This window comes from Dermacentor variabilis, chromosome 3 (genome assembly GCF_050947875.1).
Source record: "Dermacentor variabilis isolate Ectoservices chromosome 3, ASM5094787v1, whole genome shotgun sequence".
Taxonomy (NCBI): Eukaryota; Metazoa; Arthropoda; class Arachnida; order Ixodida; family Ixodidae; genus Dermacentor; species Dermacentor variabilis.
In genome coordinates, this window is record NC_134570.1 from 25,716,832 (window position 1) to 25,733,862 (window position 17,031).

At 48.1% G+C, this 17,031-nt stretch overlaps 1 protein-coding gene across 1 annotated transcript in view; it reads right to left on the reverse strand.

Moving 5' to 3' along the window:
* Positions 1–17,031, reverse strand: part of LOC142575315 (neuronal acetylcholine receptor subunit alpha-7-like) — a 362,638-nt gene that overhangs the window by 8,448 nt on the left and 337,159 nt on the right. The window contains exon 7 of the mRNA XM_075684576.1: positions 3,294–3,380. Within this exon, the coding sequence (XP_075540691.1) occupies positions 3,294–3,380 (87 nt within the window). The remainder of the gene's footprint in view (positions 1–3,293; positions 3,381–17,031) is intronic.

Below are 17,031 nucleotides of genomic sequence, written 5' to 3' on the forward strand. Positions count from 1 at the left end.
ACGGTCCACGCGAGTCGATGTATTAATTTTATCCCGGAAATGCAAAGCCGTACATTGCCTTTAGGGCAGCTCTCTATACAGCGACACGTGTTCACTTTTTAGAGCTCCACTCGGATTTAGTGCGCACCAGTGCAGTGTGTGAGAGAAAGGCAGGGTGAAGGGGAAGTCGCCCGTGAGCGAGGGGGCCACAGTGGAGGCCATGCTTCGGACCAGCGTGGACACTCGGGCTTGTGGGTGGAGCACGATCGGCAAATTCGCTGAGCGGAAGACAAGGACAGAGCGAAAGAGGGAGAAACAAGCTCTAATTGTATACTGGAGATGTTAGCCTGGCTGTTCGCCTGACATGCTACTCCAGGTGCTGGATGATGGCACCCGCGTTGGTAGGTAGTATTAGTGAGGGGTTTTCTAACCTGCTACGGAAATATTGTACTTTTCACTTCGCGCTTTGTGGCTATTTGCTTCCTACCAAAAAGCTTCTGAACAGCCACGCGTTGGGGCGTACACGTGCGTAAGCAAAAGTAATAGTTTTCGTCATATAAGAGGAAGCCTGTAATAACGCACCAGCTACATTGTGATTGCTCTTTAATAATGCGCTCAAGGACACCCAAGCTAACCGATAGCTCGACCTGCTGACTGATAAACTCTTTGACAATTCGTCATAGGGAAAGACGTGCTGGTTCTGCCTCACGTTTCTCAGCACGAAGAAGTCAGAGCTCCGTCACCAAGAAAAACGTGCTGACGGAGCTCTCACCATGGGTGTTAGGCAGCCATATTCCTGATCAGTTGAGCGTAGCGCGTGAGGGAGCCGCGCTAGCGTTAAAGCGCTTACGACATGTAGCAAGCGTTCACCTGCGGTAACCTACCCACTTCCTTCTTTTCTTAGTGTGAGGCTTATAGCGCGTGAAAAGACAAGGACGAAAGGAAGACGTGAGGCCTACAGACGTTAACTTGCAACAATCTTTATTTCGAGCAAGGGACCCATACATATATACAGCTTTTTCGCGTACATCATCATACATGCGCTGTTTGCCAAAATTCCTTACACACCATTGCGCACGTAAGCTAACTCTTTGCGGGAAGGGCAATTGATGGTTTTGACACACAGAGACTGCTCCATAGTGGGAAGAGCCCGAGAAAGAATAACTCGCCAAATTATCGAAGCAGAAATGATTGATATGCTTGGCAATAACTGTGTGTCAAAACCATCAATTGCCCTTTCCCGCGAAGAGTTAGCTTACCTGCGCAATGGTGTGTAAGAAATTTTCGCAAACAGCGCATGTATGATAATGTACGCGAAAAAGTTGTATATATGTATGGGTCCCTTGCTCGAAATAAAGATTGTTGCAATGTTAGCGCCTGTGTGTGTCACGTGTTCCTTTCGTCCTTGTCTTTTCACGCGCTATGAGCCTCACGATGTCTTACCAACAAGCACAAATCACTGCATTAGAACATCTTTTCTTAGCGCGTGAGCACCACGGCTGTATTTGTAGAAATCGAAGTAAATGAAATGAAGGTAGAAGGTGGTGACTTCTCACTTGTGGCGGCAGCGTCATGCGAGCGCCTTGAACGCAGAGCTTATTTTCATACAGATTTGCTTCGACCAACACAAGTTCTCTACTTGAAACATTGGTAATGAACTCGCGCTTGCACCAAGTATTCAACTCTTTTCTAGATTGCGTAAAAACAGCCCGCTAATAGTCAAAGTGTCAAAACCGGCTCCGGCTCCTCACAATCGCACGCACTATACCATGAGCAAAATGACCTGCGAGCGATGACACGTATGTGGCCCCCCTTTACTAATTGAGCCTTCACTTTTGTTTTTGCCTGATGCACTACGCAGATGGATGCGCTAGTCCTCGCTCTGTCGCTGCCCTCCTCTCTTCTCTCGCCAAGCGTTTAGGAGACAACCATGACCATATCAAGGGGCTGGGGTTTTTATGTCAACGACCGCACTTCACTGGGTCCGCACCTATGAGAGGCAGAGTGTCTGAGGTGGCGGGAATTTTTTCGCAAATGAGCAGCATGAAGACGATCAACGAGAGTAGAATGGTGACGCCTGCGAGCAGAAAGGGGAAAAAAGGGAGGTTGCGCCTTCTCAAGCACGGTGCTATAGACTTCACCCCGAGGTCTCTCACTCGGAGAGTTGCCGCTCCATGGGGAACTCGCATCAGCGATAAGCTTACCGCCTTCGTCGGTCGGCCACGTCGGCTGATCCCTTGGCAGTTCCGTTCGGCACCATGCTTCTCGAAAAAAAACTGTCAGTTGAGGTGAACGCTCAACGGCTGCATTTTGCACTAACTTTTGTCAACTTTGGCAGGCAGAGCAGGCGAGTGCTGAACCATCGTCACATAAACTGTGAACTTCGTGAAGTTGAGACGAAGACAGGCTGTTATATAACAAATGTATCTAACCTACACATTAACATAACCACACAGAAAAGGGACTGCGCTTTCCGGGTTGTGTTCACAGCTGGCTGCAAAGCGCCTCTAAAGTGATGAAGTGATCCCTAAGTGAGCGACCCTTATTGGGACTTCCTTCACACTTAGGCTAAATACCTAAACTACTCAACGATTTCTTATAACGACTTCGCTATTTTTTTAATATCTTCAACAAGCAAAGTACTGGTTACCGTGAGGCAGGACACAGAAAAAGAAATTGAGTATTCTTGCTTAAAAAGTACGTGGCTGCATTAGTAGCAGATATTTAGTGTGTTTTTCTGCGTTGAAGAAGCAGTATGCTTAAAAATTTTGAGGTAGCTCAATTTCTGACGGCGACAAAGTTAAGCGTGAACATGATTTTATATGCTGGTATTGCATAGGCACACTTGCCTACTCTGCGTGTCGAAGTGAACCGTTCAAGAGCTGCAGCATCTCACGATATTTCGTACTTAAAGTATTCCTTCTATACTGCCACGCCTAAGAAAGCAGAGCACTGGAGTTCAGCTCCCTTTCAAAAATACACACTAACAATACTTGAAGAGGAGTCAAGCCAGGTAAGCTCACCAATGAGTGCGCAATATCAACACTTAGGTCACAGACAGTAACACCAAAAGTTCTGCTCATCTCTAAACAAGTGCACGCGCACAGTGACCACCGCCGACCGCAGGCAAGAAAGAAAAAGACAGCACAGTCCACTAAAGTAGTAAAGGACGTAACAAGCACTACACAAAACATCACCAACGCTATGCACGAGCAACATGGCCGGACGACCACCACCAACGTTGCGGCAGAGATAAAGAGGCCCGCCACCAGAAACATGCAGGGGACCGTTTATAACCACAGCAGCCGGCGCACCTATAATGGAGACGGCGTCGGACGTCGGAGGCATGGTCTCGGCGAGCTGGAGCATGAATACCGTCAGGGACAGCAAAATGGTTACACCTGCGCGCGGCGGCACCGGAGGCATCGAAGAGATTAGAGGCCATCGTGTTCACCGAGATTCGTGTTCACCGGCGACGTGAACGCACAGCCATCGCAGCCGCTGCACCGCAGTTACCAAGCATCGAAGTTACAGTATACGCAGCCCTTACAATGAGTACACCCCGTTTCAGCCGATTTCTTTGTCGGCGCCACAGTGCGTTGAACCAGAACTACTAGAGCTACAGAGCTGCTAGATGTTCAGCAGCTAGTCCTACATGAGAAGTTCGGGCAAAGAAATGGCAAAACTCCAGGTCCCCTCCCGCCCCCCCCCCACTAAGACACACACACACACACACACACACACACACACACACACACACACACACACACACACACACACACACACACACACACACACACACACACACACACACACACACACACACACACACACACACACACACACACACACACACACACACACACACACACACACACACACACACACACACACACACACACACACACACACACACACACACACAATGCAGCCGCCACAGAGGATAAGACAACTGTAGAATGTATGACAATTCGATAGCATGAATTGTCAGAAGAATTGTCAGAAGAATTCGAATGTATGACACAGGCGTGACAATTCAATTGTTGAGCCCCCCTTTTGAATAAAATTTAGAGGTCAAAATTACCCGGTAGATCATTTTAGACTTCGACCTTAGGCGTTTGCCTGCGCCTTGCGAAAATTACGATAGTACTATCGGATTTAAGCCCGGAGCTTATTGTACATTGCACATTTCAATGAGAAACTTTAAGTCGGCTACTTTCTGTCCCTTTCTCATATTCTTTATATCCTTTTACAGTACACTCCTTCGCGGGATATTACACGTGGTGAACAGAAACTCTCCGAACAGTATTGCATGGGCGGCGCACGCCTTGACAGCCATACCAAGAGAGGCACATGGATTTGAAAGAGTAAATTGAAAGCAATTCTCAGTGCTCTTGTTCGCTTGGAGGAAATCGCCGTATTGCGCGCACCATCCTTTAGAACAACGGACTAAAATCATGTTATCTTTCGCACTGTTAATCATGTTACATTTCATGCAACAAAACTGGGTTATGAAATAATGCGTTTGGCCGCGTTCTTGCATCATGTTGAGTTCTGAATAGACTCATAATAAAGTTGCCAAAATGCCCACACACACAGCGTGCTACTCCTTGCGACATTTCGTCATCTGTCAGGCAGCGGTGACCAATCAACACTTCGTGTCTTCAGCACAGTTATTGCTCGGCTTGCCACCAAATATTTTAATGGGTTGGTAGCACACTGTGATCCTGGAATAGTGCGTTTTCATCGCCAAGAAGAATCACCAAGAAGAACCACCATGGCAAGAGAGAGAGAGAGAAATAAAAGGGGAGGAAAGACAGGGAGGTTAGCCAATGTAAGTGCCGGCTGGCTACCCTGTGCTGGGTAAATGGCTAAAGGCAATAAAAGCGTAAAGAAGGTGGCAATGTTCTTGCTTCTGCCTGTAGAATGACTTTTGGGTCTTCTCAGCGGGATTCCCTCCTGCCAGGTGACGATACACTCTTCACTGACAAACGCTTGCGCATGTAGTGTCACAAGATATACTACATGCATGACATAGGCAGGCACACTTATCCGGCAATAAACAAGAATGGAAAAACCATTGCGTAAGTGTCACTAATTGCAGACAGCGACCAGGTTTCGATGCGATGATTGACGCTGCATAAACACCAACGAATTGGTTAGAAGAACGGGAACAGAGAGCTAGATTTTTGTTAATCACGACCAAGTAAAATCAACAGGCAATAAAGCCAAGGGAAGCATAGGGGTAATTAGCTCTGGTTGAAATTGAAGCGTGGAAAACTCAGTGACGATATAGCAGCAAATGTGAGACGGACGGAAAAAACTTTAATGGAAAAAGGACCTGCGAGGTTGCCAGCCCGGGCTCAGGCCACCCGGGCATTGTGTGTGGTGAGGCATAGCCTTTCCACCGCTGCCCGGGCCCGCTGGATAGCCCATAATTGGTCGTGTAGTTCTGAGCTAGTCAGAGCGCTTAGCCATCGCTCCTCGAGAAGGTCCGGTTCTATCTTGTCTTCTACGTATACTGAACTGATCTGTGTGCTCTTCCACAAGATGTGTGCCATGTCTGCGTGTTCGTGTTTGCAGAGCTTGCAGCTCGCGTCTGGATATTGTGTTGAATTTATTCTGTTTAAGTGTACTGGGTTTCGGAACGTTCTGGTTTGCAATCTTCTCCAATCTGTTTCTTGAGACCTGTCGAGTTGTTTGTGGGGTTGTGGGTATGCTTCTCTTTGTTTCGTGTAGTGTGTCAGTATGTCGTGGTACGTGACCAGTCAGTCCCTGTCGTCTTTTATCGCTTCTTCGTCATCGTCGCCTCCTCCGTCTTCTCCATCGCCTCCGCCGCAGTCCTTCCCCCTTCCCCGGGGGTTGCGGGGTGTTGGGCCGTCACTGTCCGTGCCGCGGTGGGTTAGTTTCCGCGCGACTCGGTGGGCCTTCTCGTTGAGGTTGGGAGGAGCATTCATGGTAACTTCTCCCATATGTGCCGGGATCCATTTGAGGTATTTGGGTGTAATTGTGCCGTTCTTAAGGTCTTCTGCTCTGTGGTTCAGGATTTTGGCCGCCTCGGTGGAGATCCAGCCCTTTGTGAAATTCCTAATAGCCGTTTTGGAGTCGCTGATTATTGTTCTGTATTGTTGCCGACCGCTGATTATAGCCAATGCGATTGCCGTTTCTTCCGCTGCCTCCGACGATCTAGTCCTTACGGAGCCCGCAGTCACGGTCTTTCCTTTCTTGCATACGAACGTCATTGCGAAGAGGGAGGTACCTTTGTCAGCGCCGACACCACCATTGTCGTCCCTGTTTCGGGGGTACCGTGCGGCGTCTACGAAGAGCACCCCCTCCCACGCGCCGTGGTTTTTGAGAATAGTTTTCGTGCGGCATTTTTTTCTCTCGACATTGTGCACGGGGTGCATGTTCTTCGGGATATTTTCCGTGTTAATTCCTGCTCGGACGTCTGGGTGAATCTGCATCTTGGTACCGTTCATTCCGTGGTAGTTTATGCCGATCTTTTCCATGATTTCTCTGCCCGCCTTGGTTCCGGAGAGTCTTTCGAGTTGCGCTATTCTCTGTGCTTCTGCGAGCTGCTCCAGCATGTTATGCACACCGAGTTGTAGTAACCTTTCATTTCTTGTGTATTGGGGGAGACCCAGTGCTGTTCTGTACACTTTTCTAATGAGCGCGTCGATCCTGTCTTTCTCGGCCTTGTTCCAGTGGACGAATGCCGCCACGTACGCGACGTGGCTGATCGCGAAGGCCTGAACGAGCCGTACGACGTTTCTTTCTTTAATGCCCCTCCTGTTGTTGGAGACTCTCTGTATTAGCCGAATGGCCGCCGTGACTTTCTTTTCCAGGCGTGTTATAGTTTCCGTGTTTGTTCCCCTGGCTTCGGTCCAGAAACCCAGGACTCTAATCTTTTGGACCATGGGTATCTCCGTGCCTTTCCTCGTGGTTAATCTGATTCCCCTTTTGTGTAGTTCCGCTACGTCTCTGGAAGGTTTGCCGAATTTCCTGGGGCGGTAGAGCAGCAGTTCCGATTTTTCCGGCGAGCATTCAAGTCCGGTGCCCTCTAGATGATTTTCGATTGCCTCCACCGCCCCTTGAAGTCTGTTCTCCATATCGCCCTCGCTTGCGTCTTTCGTGGTCCAAATCGTAATGTCGTCTGCATAAATGGTGCGATTAATGCCTTCTATTCGGTCCAATTTTTCCGATAGTCCGATCATGACGAGGTTGAAGAGCATCGGTGACACGATGGACCCTTGCGGCGTGTCAGCGCTGCCCATGTCCACCTGGATACTTTCCTCCTCGTCCAGTCTGATTCTGGCTGTTCTTCCCGTAAGGACATTTCGGATAAAATTATACGTTCGTTCGCCCAGGCCGAGTTGCACGATTCTGTCGAGTATGGCCGTGTGCTTGACCCTGTCGAAGGCCTTCTTTAGATCAAGTCCAAGTATTGCCCTCAAGCCCCGCCCCGTGGTATCTATGAATTGCTCCTTTAGTTGTATCATGGCGTCTTGTGTTGAGAGCCCTCTTGTGAAGCCAATCGTGTTGCTGTGGTACAGGTCGTTTGACTCCAGGTAGCCGTTAACTCTACTCAGGCAAGCGTGCTCCATCACTTTACCAACGCAGGAAGTGAGAGAGATCGGCCGCATGTTCGGTATTTCTAAGGGTTTACCCGGCTTCGGGATGAGGATCACGTCGGACCTCTTCCATTCGTCGGGTATCCCGCCGTTCCGCCAGCACTCGTTGATGTAGTCTGTCAAGCGGCTCGTTGCCTGGTCGTCCAGGTTCCAGAGCATCTTGTTGGTCACTTAGTCGGGGCCCGGAGCCGACTTGATCTTGATGGTCTGCAGGACCGCCTTGATTTCTTGCTGGGAGAAATCTCTGTCGAGGTCTTCGTTGGGAGAGCCCGAGCAGTTCCGGTGTTCAATGGCTGGAGGTCTCTCAAGGTAGAGCTTGACGATTTCATCACCCATTTCATGGATGTTTCCTTTGTACTTGTGTCTGAGCTTGGTCATTTCCGCTTTCGCCGCTGTCTTCGTTCCCGACGGGTCGAGCAGGTGCTTGAGGATCTTCCACGTTTTGCCCGTGTTGATGTTGCCGTCCATGGCGTCGCATACCTCGCCGAAATCCTGATTACATAACTGGGCGCACTGTGCTTCGATGGTCTTGTTTAGTTCCGCGATTTTGCGCCTTAGATTTCTATTGTGTTTTTGCCCTTGCAGCCGTTTCTGGATGGATTTTTTGGCTTGTACGAGGTGCGCGAGCCTGCTGTCCATCCGCGGAGAGTGACCACCACCGTTGACGTCGTCTTCATGTTCGCGTCGAGCCTCCCAGTCATTCCACTCCATCTCGGTCGTGGCCTTTTCTACGTCTCGTAGCAGCTCTCCGTTCCATTCCTCTATGTTTCTTATGGGTCCCTGTTCTTTTTCGTCCCTGATTTTGCGGAATTTGTCCCAGTCTACTAGCCGGAACTTATGTTTTATTCCCTTTGTGACGCGGGCCTCTCCCAGGGCTATGCTGAGTATCCTGTGATCGCTCCCCAGGTCCTCGAAGGTGTTCTCCCAGGTGATTCTCTCGGCTTTCCTGAATAGCGTTAGGTCTGGTTTGGTGTCCCTATGGGGGCCCGCACCCACTCTGGTGTGTGAGGCCGGTTTGTTGAGAAGGGTTAGGCCGGCCTTTTCTATGAGGTCGGCCAGATTTTTTCCCTTCTTGGACGAGTGTCCATGTCCCCACTGCGTGTGTGGAGCGTTGAAGTCCCCTCCGACGACGAGCCTGTTGTCGCCGGCGATGGTCAACGTTTCGTTTATTAAATCTTCGAAATTGTGTGTTAGGCCCTTTTTGGACGGGCTGCTGTAGACGTTCAGGACGAAAGTGCTGCTCTCCTTCTTGCTGCGTGGCACGACTTCTATGAGGATGTGGCTAATGTCCGTAATTTTTCTCATAATGTGAGAAAAATAATGTGAGAGAAACGCGTCAGCACTACGTCGCACCTTGTGACGTTCCGGATCCATGACTGAAACTGCCTTCACCATATTGCAATGTGTTTTTCAAGAGCTCACTCGACACACATCCTGTCTAGTCGAGGAGAAGACCACTGTCAGTTTGCACTACACACACATTGTCACCAATGAGAGATGAAGCCACAACCTCCGCATTACGCATGCGTTGCACTCTCACTTGTGCTAGGGCGACGGCCATCAATACGACCGCTGTATTGGGTATTTATAATAATATTTGGGGTTTTACGTGCCAAAACCACTGTCTGATTATGAGGCACGCCTTAGTGGAGGACTCCGGAAATTTTGACCACCTGGGGTTCTTTAACGTGCACCTAAATCTAAGCACACGGGTGTTTTCGCATTTCGCCCCCATCGAAATGCGGCCGCCGTGGCCGGGATTCGATCCCGCGACCTCGTGCTCAGCAGCCCAACACGTATTGGGTATTTATGTGTACTAGATCTAGCCCTAGGGGTGTTAGCCAGCGCCACTTAAGGCCACGGCGAGCTGATGTGGAAAATACTTTTTTGCCTGATGGCGTCACGTAACACGTGAGCAGAGGGTTTATTGTCGCTTGGCTTTATATGGTAGTTATTCACACCGGGACCTTCCACGCCTATAGCTGGTTTATGAAAGCATGCACCTCCGTGACGCATGAATTAGATGCCCCAGCGGAGAACTAAGCTATAATGGATGGTGATGTCACGTGCTCTTTTCTCCTTAGTTTTCATCAATTTTTACAAGCTTCTTTTAGCTTTTTTTGTCTTTTAATTCTTCCATTGCGTTTACTAAGCGCTTGTTCCTGCTCCGAAGCGAAACGGGACACTTTAGAAATATCTTTGAAGGTGAAATTCAACTGTTCTGGGCGCATTGATCATTTGATTGGTTGATTAATTTGTTGATTGAATGAAGTGAATGATTGACTAAGTGTGTGGTCCGCAACATAATTACGGTACGCATACGGTTCGCACGAACAGTCCTTCACACAAGTCAAAAATTCCAAAACCAACCGGTTAGCTAGACGAACATGATACTACATTCAAACCGCAATGGCCGCCTGTCTCAGCTGCAGCCCCTCGTGAGTTTTATCAAAAAATAAAGAAGGATTTTGAAATTTTAGAACCAGTCTTCACGCACGAGCTCGCCGCTCCGGCGCAATATAGGAAGCAAGCAATCGCCGCCAGCCGAGGTTACCTCCTTAATCATGACGCTCCGTCTCCGAGTGTAGACGAACTAATGCGCGAGTTATTTTACTTCTTTCGCTCGCAGTCGTGCCCCATTAAATTCTTTTGCCACCTTTGCTGTTAAGACCTCTTCCAATTTAGGTAATGCAGCGGTATAGGCCCGGCACCTTCGTCTTTTTCCATGCTCAGCTTTTGCCGGTGAAGAAAGAAAAGGAAGGAAAAGAGAACTTGGCGTGAAGCGCTTTCATTTGGGATTGCATCGAGGCTTGCGAAGTCCTGCGCACGTCTGCACGACTATATCGCCCTGTCGCAACGCTCAAGGGAATTCAGGCCGACAGCTCGCATTTAATATTTCGGCGCGAGAGCCAATATGTTCCGACAACGGCAAAACGTGATCAGACGGCAATTGAAAGAGAGTTCGAAAGAAGCAAGAGAAAGGCAATGCACCAACAATTAAATAAATTTTTCTTCCTTTTTTTTAGCAACACAGTTTCGCTTCCCCAGCCGCCAGTCACCTCTGTCGAAGCGAATCATTGTTTATTTATCTTTAGCTAGATTGTAACCGTGCTTTCAGTCTGATAACAAATACGAGAAAGCCAAAGCGCGTCACGGGGTACGACAGACTGACGAAGCAGCAAAAGGAAAGTAGGTGATTGCGTTCAGTGGTTTTCTTTTGAGTTCCACTGCTTACTACTTTTGACTCGTTGATTTGGCGCTAAAGCCTAAATATAAAGCGCTTAATTATAAAAACTGTATAAGATTGAAAGTGCGATTTTACGGCACATAAACATATAAGCGTTGCATGAAATTACACGTTGGATAGGACGAAATTAAGCATCATTGTACGCGTCGTGGCTAATTGTTTAGACTTGACCTTCGCTTCACACAGATTGCATCACGTGCATTGGATTTGCATAACTATTTTTTTTTTTGCATGAAGAAGAAATGAGGGACGCCGCGTAGTTTATTACTCCGGTTCAATTGTTACCAGACCAAATCCATTGCGGTGCAAATTAGACAAGACACCGAACAGAAAACCGAACGTCACGGGTGCTTCTGTTCTTTGCGCCTTGTCTTACTTGCGCCCGATTGTTTCATCTAGTTTCAATACCCACTGGCCCAAGAACGCGTTAGTATTTCCAATTTATACCGTTCGGGCGTTCTTGAACGTGCTTTTTAATTTTGATTCTAACGGAATGCAGCCATCGTAGCTGCGGTAACAGATCCCGCGTGGCACCGCGTGCGGAAGGAATACGCAACAACAGCCACTGAAACACGATGCCGCGCTTGCGAAAGAAATTGCACCGCGGCGGGGGTCTTGTGACCACGATGAGGAGCGACGAATCAGTCCTCCAAGTGCGTCGTACTTCTTGATCCATTTCGCAGCGGCTCTACTGCTTCGATCTTAAGGCAGGCGATGAACGAGGCGAAGACGGTGCGTCGTTCCGCTCCAAGGCTAATACCCCACTCTGTCACTGCCAGCAAAGCGCTCTCTCCGGGATTTCGAAGCACCGGCAAGCAATCAAGGCCTCTAGGCTGTTCGGCACACTCTATCGATATTTCGCAGAAAAAAAAAGTGCCCGTTACATCAAAGGCCAGGCTATCTCGCAGTTTGCATATGGTATGCCAGGTGTCCTGGCGCTCGCCGTTCTTCGTGTGGCCGATTCAGCGGGCTTAAGAGGCCGCGATCTTCAGCCTCCATTCGTTGACCTTCATCTCCAGTCACTCCTCGTTCATTTTCTTTCGTTCTCCTTTTTACTCGGGGGCTGTGCTTCTTCGACGACGGCGAGCGAAACGACAAGCAAGCGCAAAGCCGATGGGCACAGAGGAGGAGAGCGACAGTTGAAGTGCTGTGGCTGGAGAGAGCGAAGGGCGAGCCTTTGATTCGCCCTCCGCTTCTGCCGCCGCGGTCTCGGCAGACTACGTGCTTCGACGCCGCTCTCCGGTCAGGTGACATCGATCGATCCTGCGTGCTCCCTCACTTTCTTCTACTTACCTCCACCTTGTTGCTTTCAATGCGGAGAGCTTCGTCTCCTCCCCCCGGATTGCGGACCTTACTCCCCACTTCGCCGCGCTCGAGCCCGAACCCCCTCTCCAAACCCTACTCTCCGCTTTGCTCCTCGGAAAAGCCCGCCGCTCCGCCGTTGACTCCTCCGCTAACAGGGTCTCCGGCACCTCGCCGTCGCGCAGGCCGGGAGCAGCTGTTGCTTCCTCTCGGCGAGCGAATGAGTCGAGGATTTGGCAGCTAGGACAACGGGGCCGTCTCGCAGCCTGATAGCGTTTCGTTGTTGCGCGTCGACAGGAGACGCGCGCGCCACCTTCGCGAGGGATCCCACCAGAGGCCTCCCTCCCTCCCTTCTCTTGCCTGTCAAAGGCACGCAGCGCATTGCCACAGGTATACGGGCCGGTACGTTGGCTGAATAGCGAGAGGGAAAAGCGTGATGACCGCGCCGTAACTGCCCAGTTCGCAGAAGCCGGCTGGACATCGGTCAGCGCTAGTAGGACAGGAGGAGAACGCGAGAAAAGGAGAGACTGTGCTATCCGCGGGTGCCGCAAACACTCGGGTATTATGCGCACCCGATTGTAACGCAATAGCCGATAAAGAAGGAAAAGAGTACGTAGGAATAATAGTGGGCCGGGTTTCCTCACTTGCTTTTGCTGAGCAGAAATATTTCTCCTCCAAGCTCTTCCATGGTTGTGGGACCTCGGGGAATAGACAAGCCGCCTCGGTCAGATTTCTCCCTAACTTCATTTCACCTGTAGCAACGCAGTAAAACCAATTCCGAACCGCGCCACTAGGTTTATCGTATCTATCTACACTTATCATTGCAGCAACATGGCAATAAAATCGAAATTTTGTCTACCGTCCATGGCTCACAATCGTAATATCACCAGGTTATGCCTTTACAGTATATGCTTTGCTAAAATTTTTATTATTATTATTATTTTTTTTTTTACCGCCAGGCAATGCCCTCTTCACCGAGGTCCGTCTTACGTCACGCACTGGCCTCCCAAACGCCGTAGTGGCACTCAGTTCACAGACTAACCTTTCAGCAATCCTTTCTTGCGCAATAATGGAGCTGTGAGGTAATATATATATATATATATGTATATATATATATATATATATATATATATATATATATATATATATATATATATATATATATATATATATATATATATATATATATATATATATATATATATATATATATATATATATATATTTCTGCGTGACCCAACCAGCGATGCTATCGGTGTGCACTCGCTCTGTTTGGATGGCAGCAGACCAGACGAAAACACTCGACACTTGGCGTGCAAGGTCCGTGCTAGTGCCGTCAAGCACTTTTCGTTTAATAGCCCGCACGCTGCGCGGTCAAGCAAAGCCCTATAGAACCCCGCGGGCCATCTGTCTGAGCCGAGATATTAACCTTACGTATTGAATTATAAGTTCAAATTAGCAAAGGGATGAAACTTGCCGTCTCCTCAAGAGCGAAGCATCGAATTTGTGAGGTATGTTACGGAGATATTAAGAGGCCGCACCTTATCTCATCTGCGGCACTATATCGAAATGCAACTAATTAACAATGGTGTGATACTTGTAAAGCGATTATAGACGTCGGATCAAAATGGAACTTTCTAATGAAAATTCAGAAATCATGGTGTCTCTATGTGATGAGGTAGTGCTTGAAATACTCATGGCAACCTGCATGTCCTCAGAAAACGTTCCTGGCACCCCTTTTATACTACCTAATCCAGACTTCTCTCCTGAATGGATTTCCTGCCTTACCTATCTTTCCCCCTTATGCATCCGGGCATGGCATGGGTTAACCTTCGTATACTTGAATTGGGCGAATGTCAGCTTTTTAAATACGAATTGAATACGACTAGTAAGTCTCGAACGTCGAATATAAAATGATTAAATGTATACGCATATATATATATATATATATATATATATATATATATATATATATATATATATATATATATATATATATATATATATACAGTAGAAATATTTATTTCGGTATATTGAAGTACTGCGCCTTACTGATCACTACAAAAAAAATTGCTAAGCATCAGGCACAAATGATGAGTTTTAAACACATAATCATTATTCTTAAAAAGACTGCATGAATAGCCTCTTGACGACTTTAGAGTCTGGCTTCAAACGACCTTTCCAAGAATAAATGGTTGCTGTATGATTAACTTTCCAAGTACGCTACATAAATGGTTGCTGAAGAAAGATTGGAAGTCGTGAAAAGAAAAAAAAAAGCTGCTAGATGATCTTTGAGCCATAAACAACTGTAAAAGGGTCCCTTGCAAGGTAAACATCACTCGCTGTGATATAAAAAGCAAAACTGCTACACGACTAATTTGCAAAAAAAAAAAATAAAAAACGCTAAATGTGAGTCTACAAGCGAAAAAAAAATTGGAGGACGCTTAAGCTTTGCCTTCAAGAGTGGAACGCGACAGCGTTCCCATCGACCCGCCAAGGGGTGTAAGACAATGCGCTACGGCGCAGGGATCACTTACGAGGCGCCCCGCATCGGACTTTGCGCCCTCCTATCACACGGAGAGCGTCGAGCAACGCAGCGTTCGGCGCGGCAACGAAGCGTGCGCCTGAGCAAACGGAACGAACCAAAGAACTCGGTGTCTCGGAGGGGGAAACGATCTACGCCAGCCAAACGTCGTGATCGGCACGGGCAGAGAGATAGATAGATAGTAATCTAAAGAAAGGAACGGCGCTTGATTCTGCAACCCGCGTGGGAGCACGGCGAAGCGTCTTCAGGGGAGAGGGAGTCGGGGCTGCGACGCGCCTGGCACCGGTCCGCGCACAGCCCCAATGCGCGCATGGCGCGCCACATGTCGGGGCAGCGCCGTAGATTGAGAGGAGGGGGTCTTCTGTGTTTGCCGCGAGATGGCTCTGCGTGCGCGGTAAGCGCAGAAGAAATGTAGAGGAAACGTACTTCGCTACTCGTGGAAATGCGACTTCTGTAAGTTACACGCTCATAATTACCGATATACACCGCAGTATAACTTTCTACGGCAAGTTTTTAAGGCAACACCGCGTTCACTAGAAGCGCGTTTGTACCGCTTTCAAGCATCGAACTCGTGGCTCAGTGGTAGCGTCTCCGTCTCACACTCCGGAGACCCTGGTTCGATTCCCACCCAGCCCATCTTGGAAGTTGCTTTTTATTTATGAAGTGCCTGCCGGGATTTATCGCTCACGGCCAACGCCGCGGACACCGACGCCGACGACACCGGCTTTTCTGCGACACGAGCTCCTTAACGCTATCGCGTTAAAATGACTGGTTGGCTCACGGGCCACCAACGCGAAAGTGAAAACAAAGCTTGCATTCCCAAATTTTGTTTCTGCATCGCTTGGAAAATAGTTGTTATCTTCCAATAATTCACGATACCTTGAGAACAGTAACAAGATTTTAACAGTTGATTGTAGCGAAATGTATGGTTCGCTTCGAATATTCGAAAATACCAAATTGTTATCGAATACGAATAGCTAGTGTGTAATATTCGATTCGGATTCAGAACTTGGAATATTCCCCCACAGGTACTTGCTACTTTTTTTTCTTATCCATTCTTCTCTCTTCTTAAAGATGTATAGGATATACGAATGGTGCATATACGCACCCACTATCAAATGTGTTACCAAATCTGCATTACGTGACCTTATTTAACGAGACGATTCTGGTTTTTCGCCCTCACCAAGGCTGAGCGATTTGCTAGTTAGTGCTGCATAATCGATGTTTTCTCAGCGTATTAGAGATGTGTGTCCATTCTGCTGTCCGAGACTAATGCACTGGGAAAACATCGATTTTTTCTCTCAAGGGATGAGAACAGTATACAGTGTCTCCGACCTGGAGAAAATAAGCCATCGTGGGTCGCAGACATGAAGGTATGCAATCGTCACGAATTGCAGGAAAGCCTGACCATTTGTGGCAACAGTTATTTAAGTTTATTTGCGCGTTCGTAGCTGTTGTAACAGTAAAATTTGAACGAGAGTTGGTGTGCTACGGACTGGTCAACAATGCAGTGGCAACATGGATTACATTAAGATGTTAGTGAATCTTTCGACATTTCCGACTAGTGCAAAAAAAATGCTAACCATTAGGAAGGAACTAAGTATCAGTTTTAAACACAAGATCAGTAATTATTCTTGCAAAGACTGTATCTTGGAAAGACGATGTCGATTTGCGACAGCACGTTAGAATTCTGCTACTATACGACTACTGCAGTGGGTTTCCACTACAGCAATGTCCTTCCGCCAATGAAAACAAGAAATATTGCACGCGTTAAATGTTCTCATCTCTCTCTCTCGACCAAGTAGTGCTGTATTTTCATCGCATTTATTTTTCCTCCCCGAGAAAGCAAATCGTATCCTGCGGCATTCGGCTTACAAGTCAGAAAAACAAAGATCAAAAAAGAAAACGAAGAAATAGCCGTACAGATTTTACTCTGTCTTCGCGCACATTTTTTTCTGATATGCTTTGACGTCGTGTGACGGTGAAGCCAAGCATTCCCGCAGTCCTTACCAAAGTCCCACTTTGAGTATACCTTGCGCACCGTGTTTATTTTTGCTGTGTTGCTTTTCGCAAAGAAATAAAAGCGAAAAAGAAGAGAGGAAATAAAACCACGTCTCGGTACCAAAGTGGCCGCGCCGGTGTCCAACGAGCGTTGCAACATAGTCTCAGTCTCGTTTCGACCAGCGTTCTATATCCCCTGAAATCAAAGCGAGGGAAACGGGAGCGACGGGCCGGACCGCTCGTTCCCTCACAGATTCACTCGCGGCGATCCAAAAAGCGACCAAGTGGGGACACGCAAAGACGTCGTCGTCGGTAAGCCAGCCATA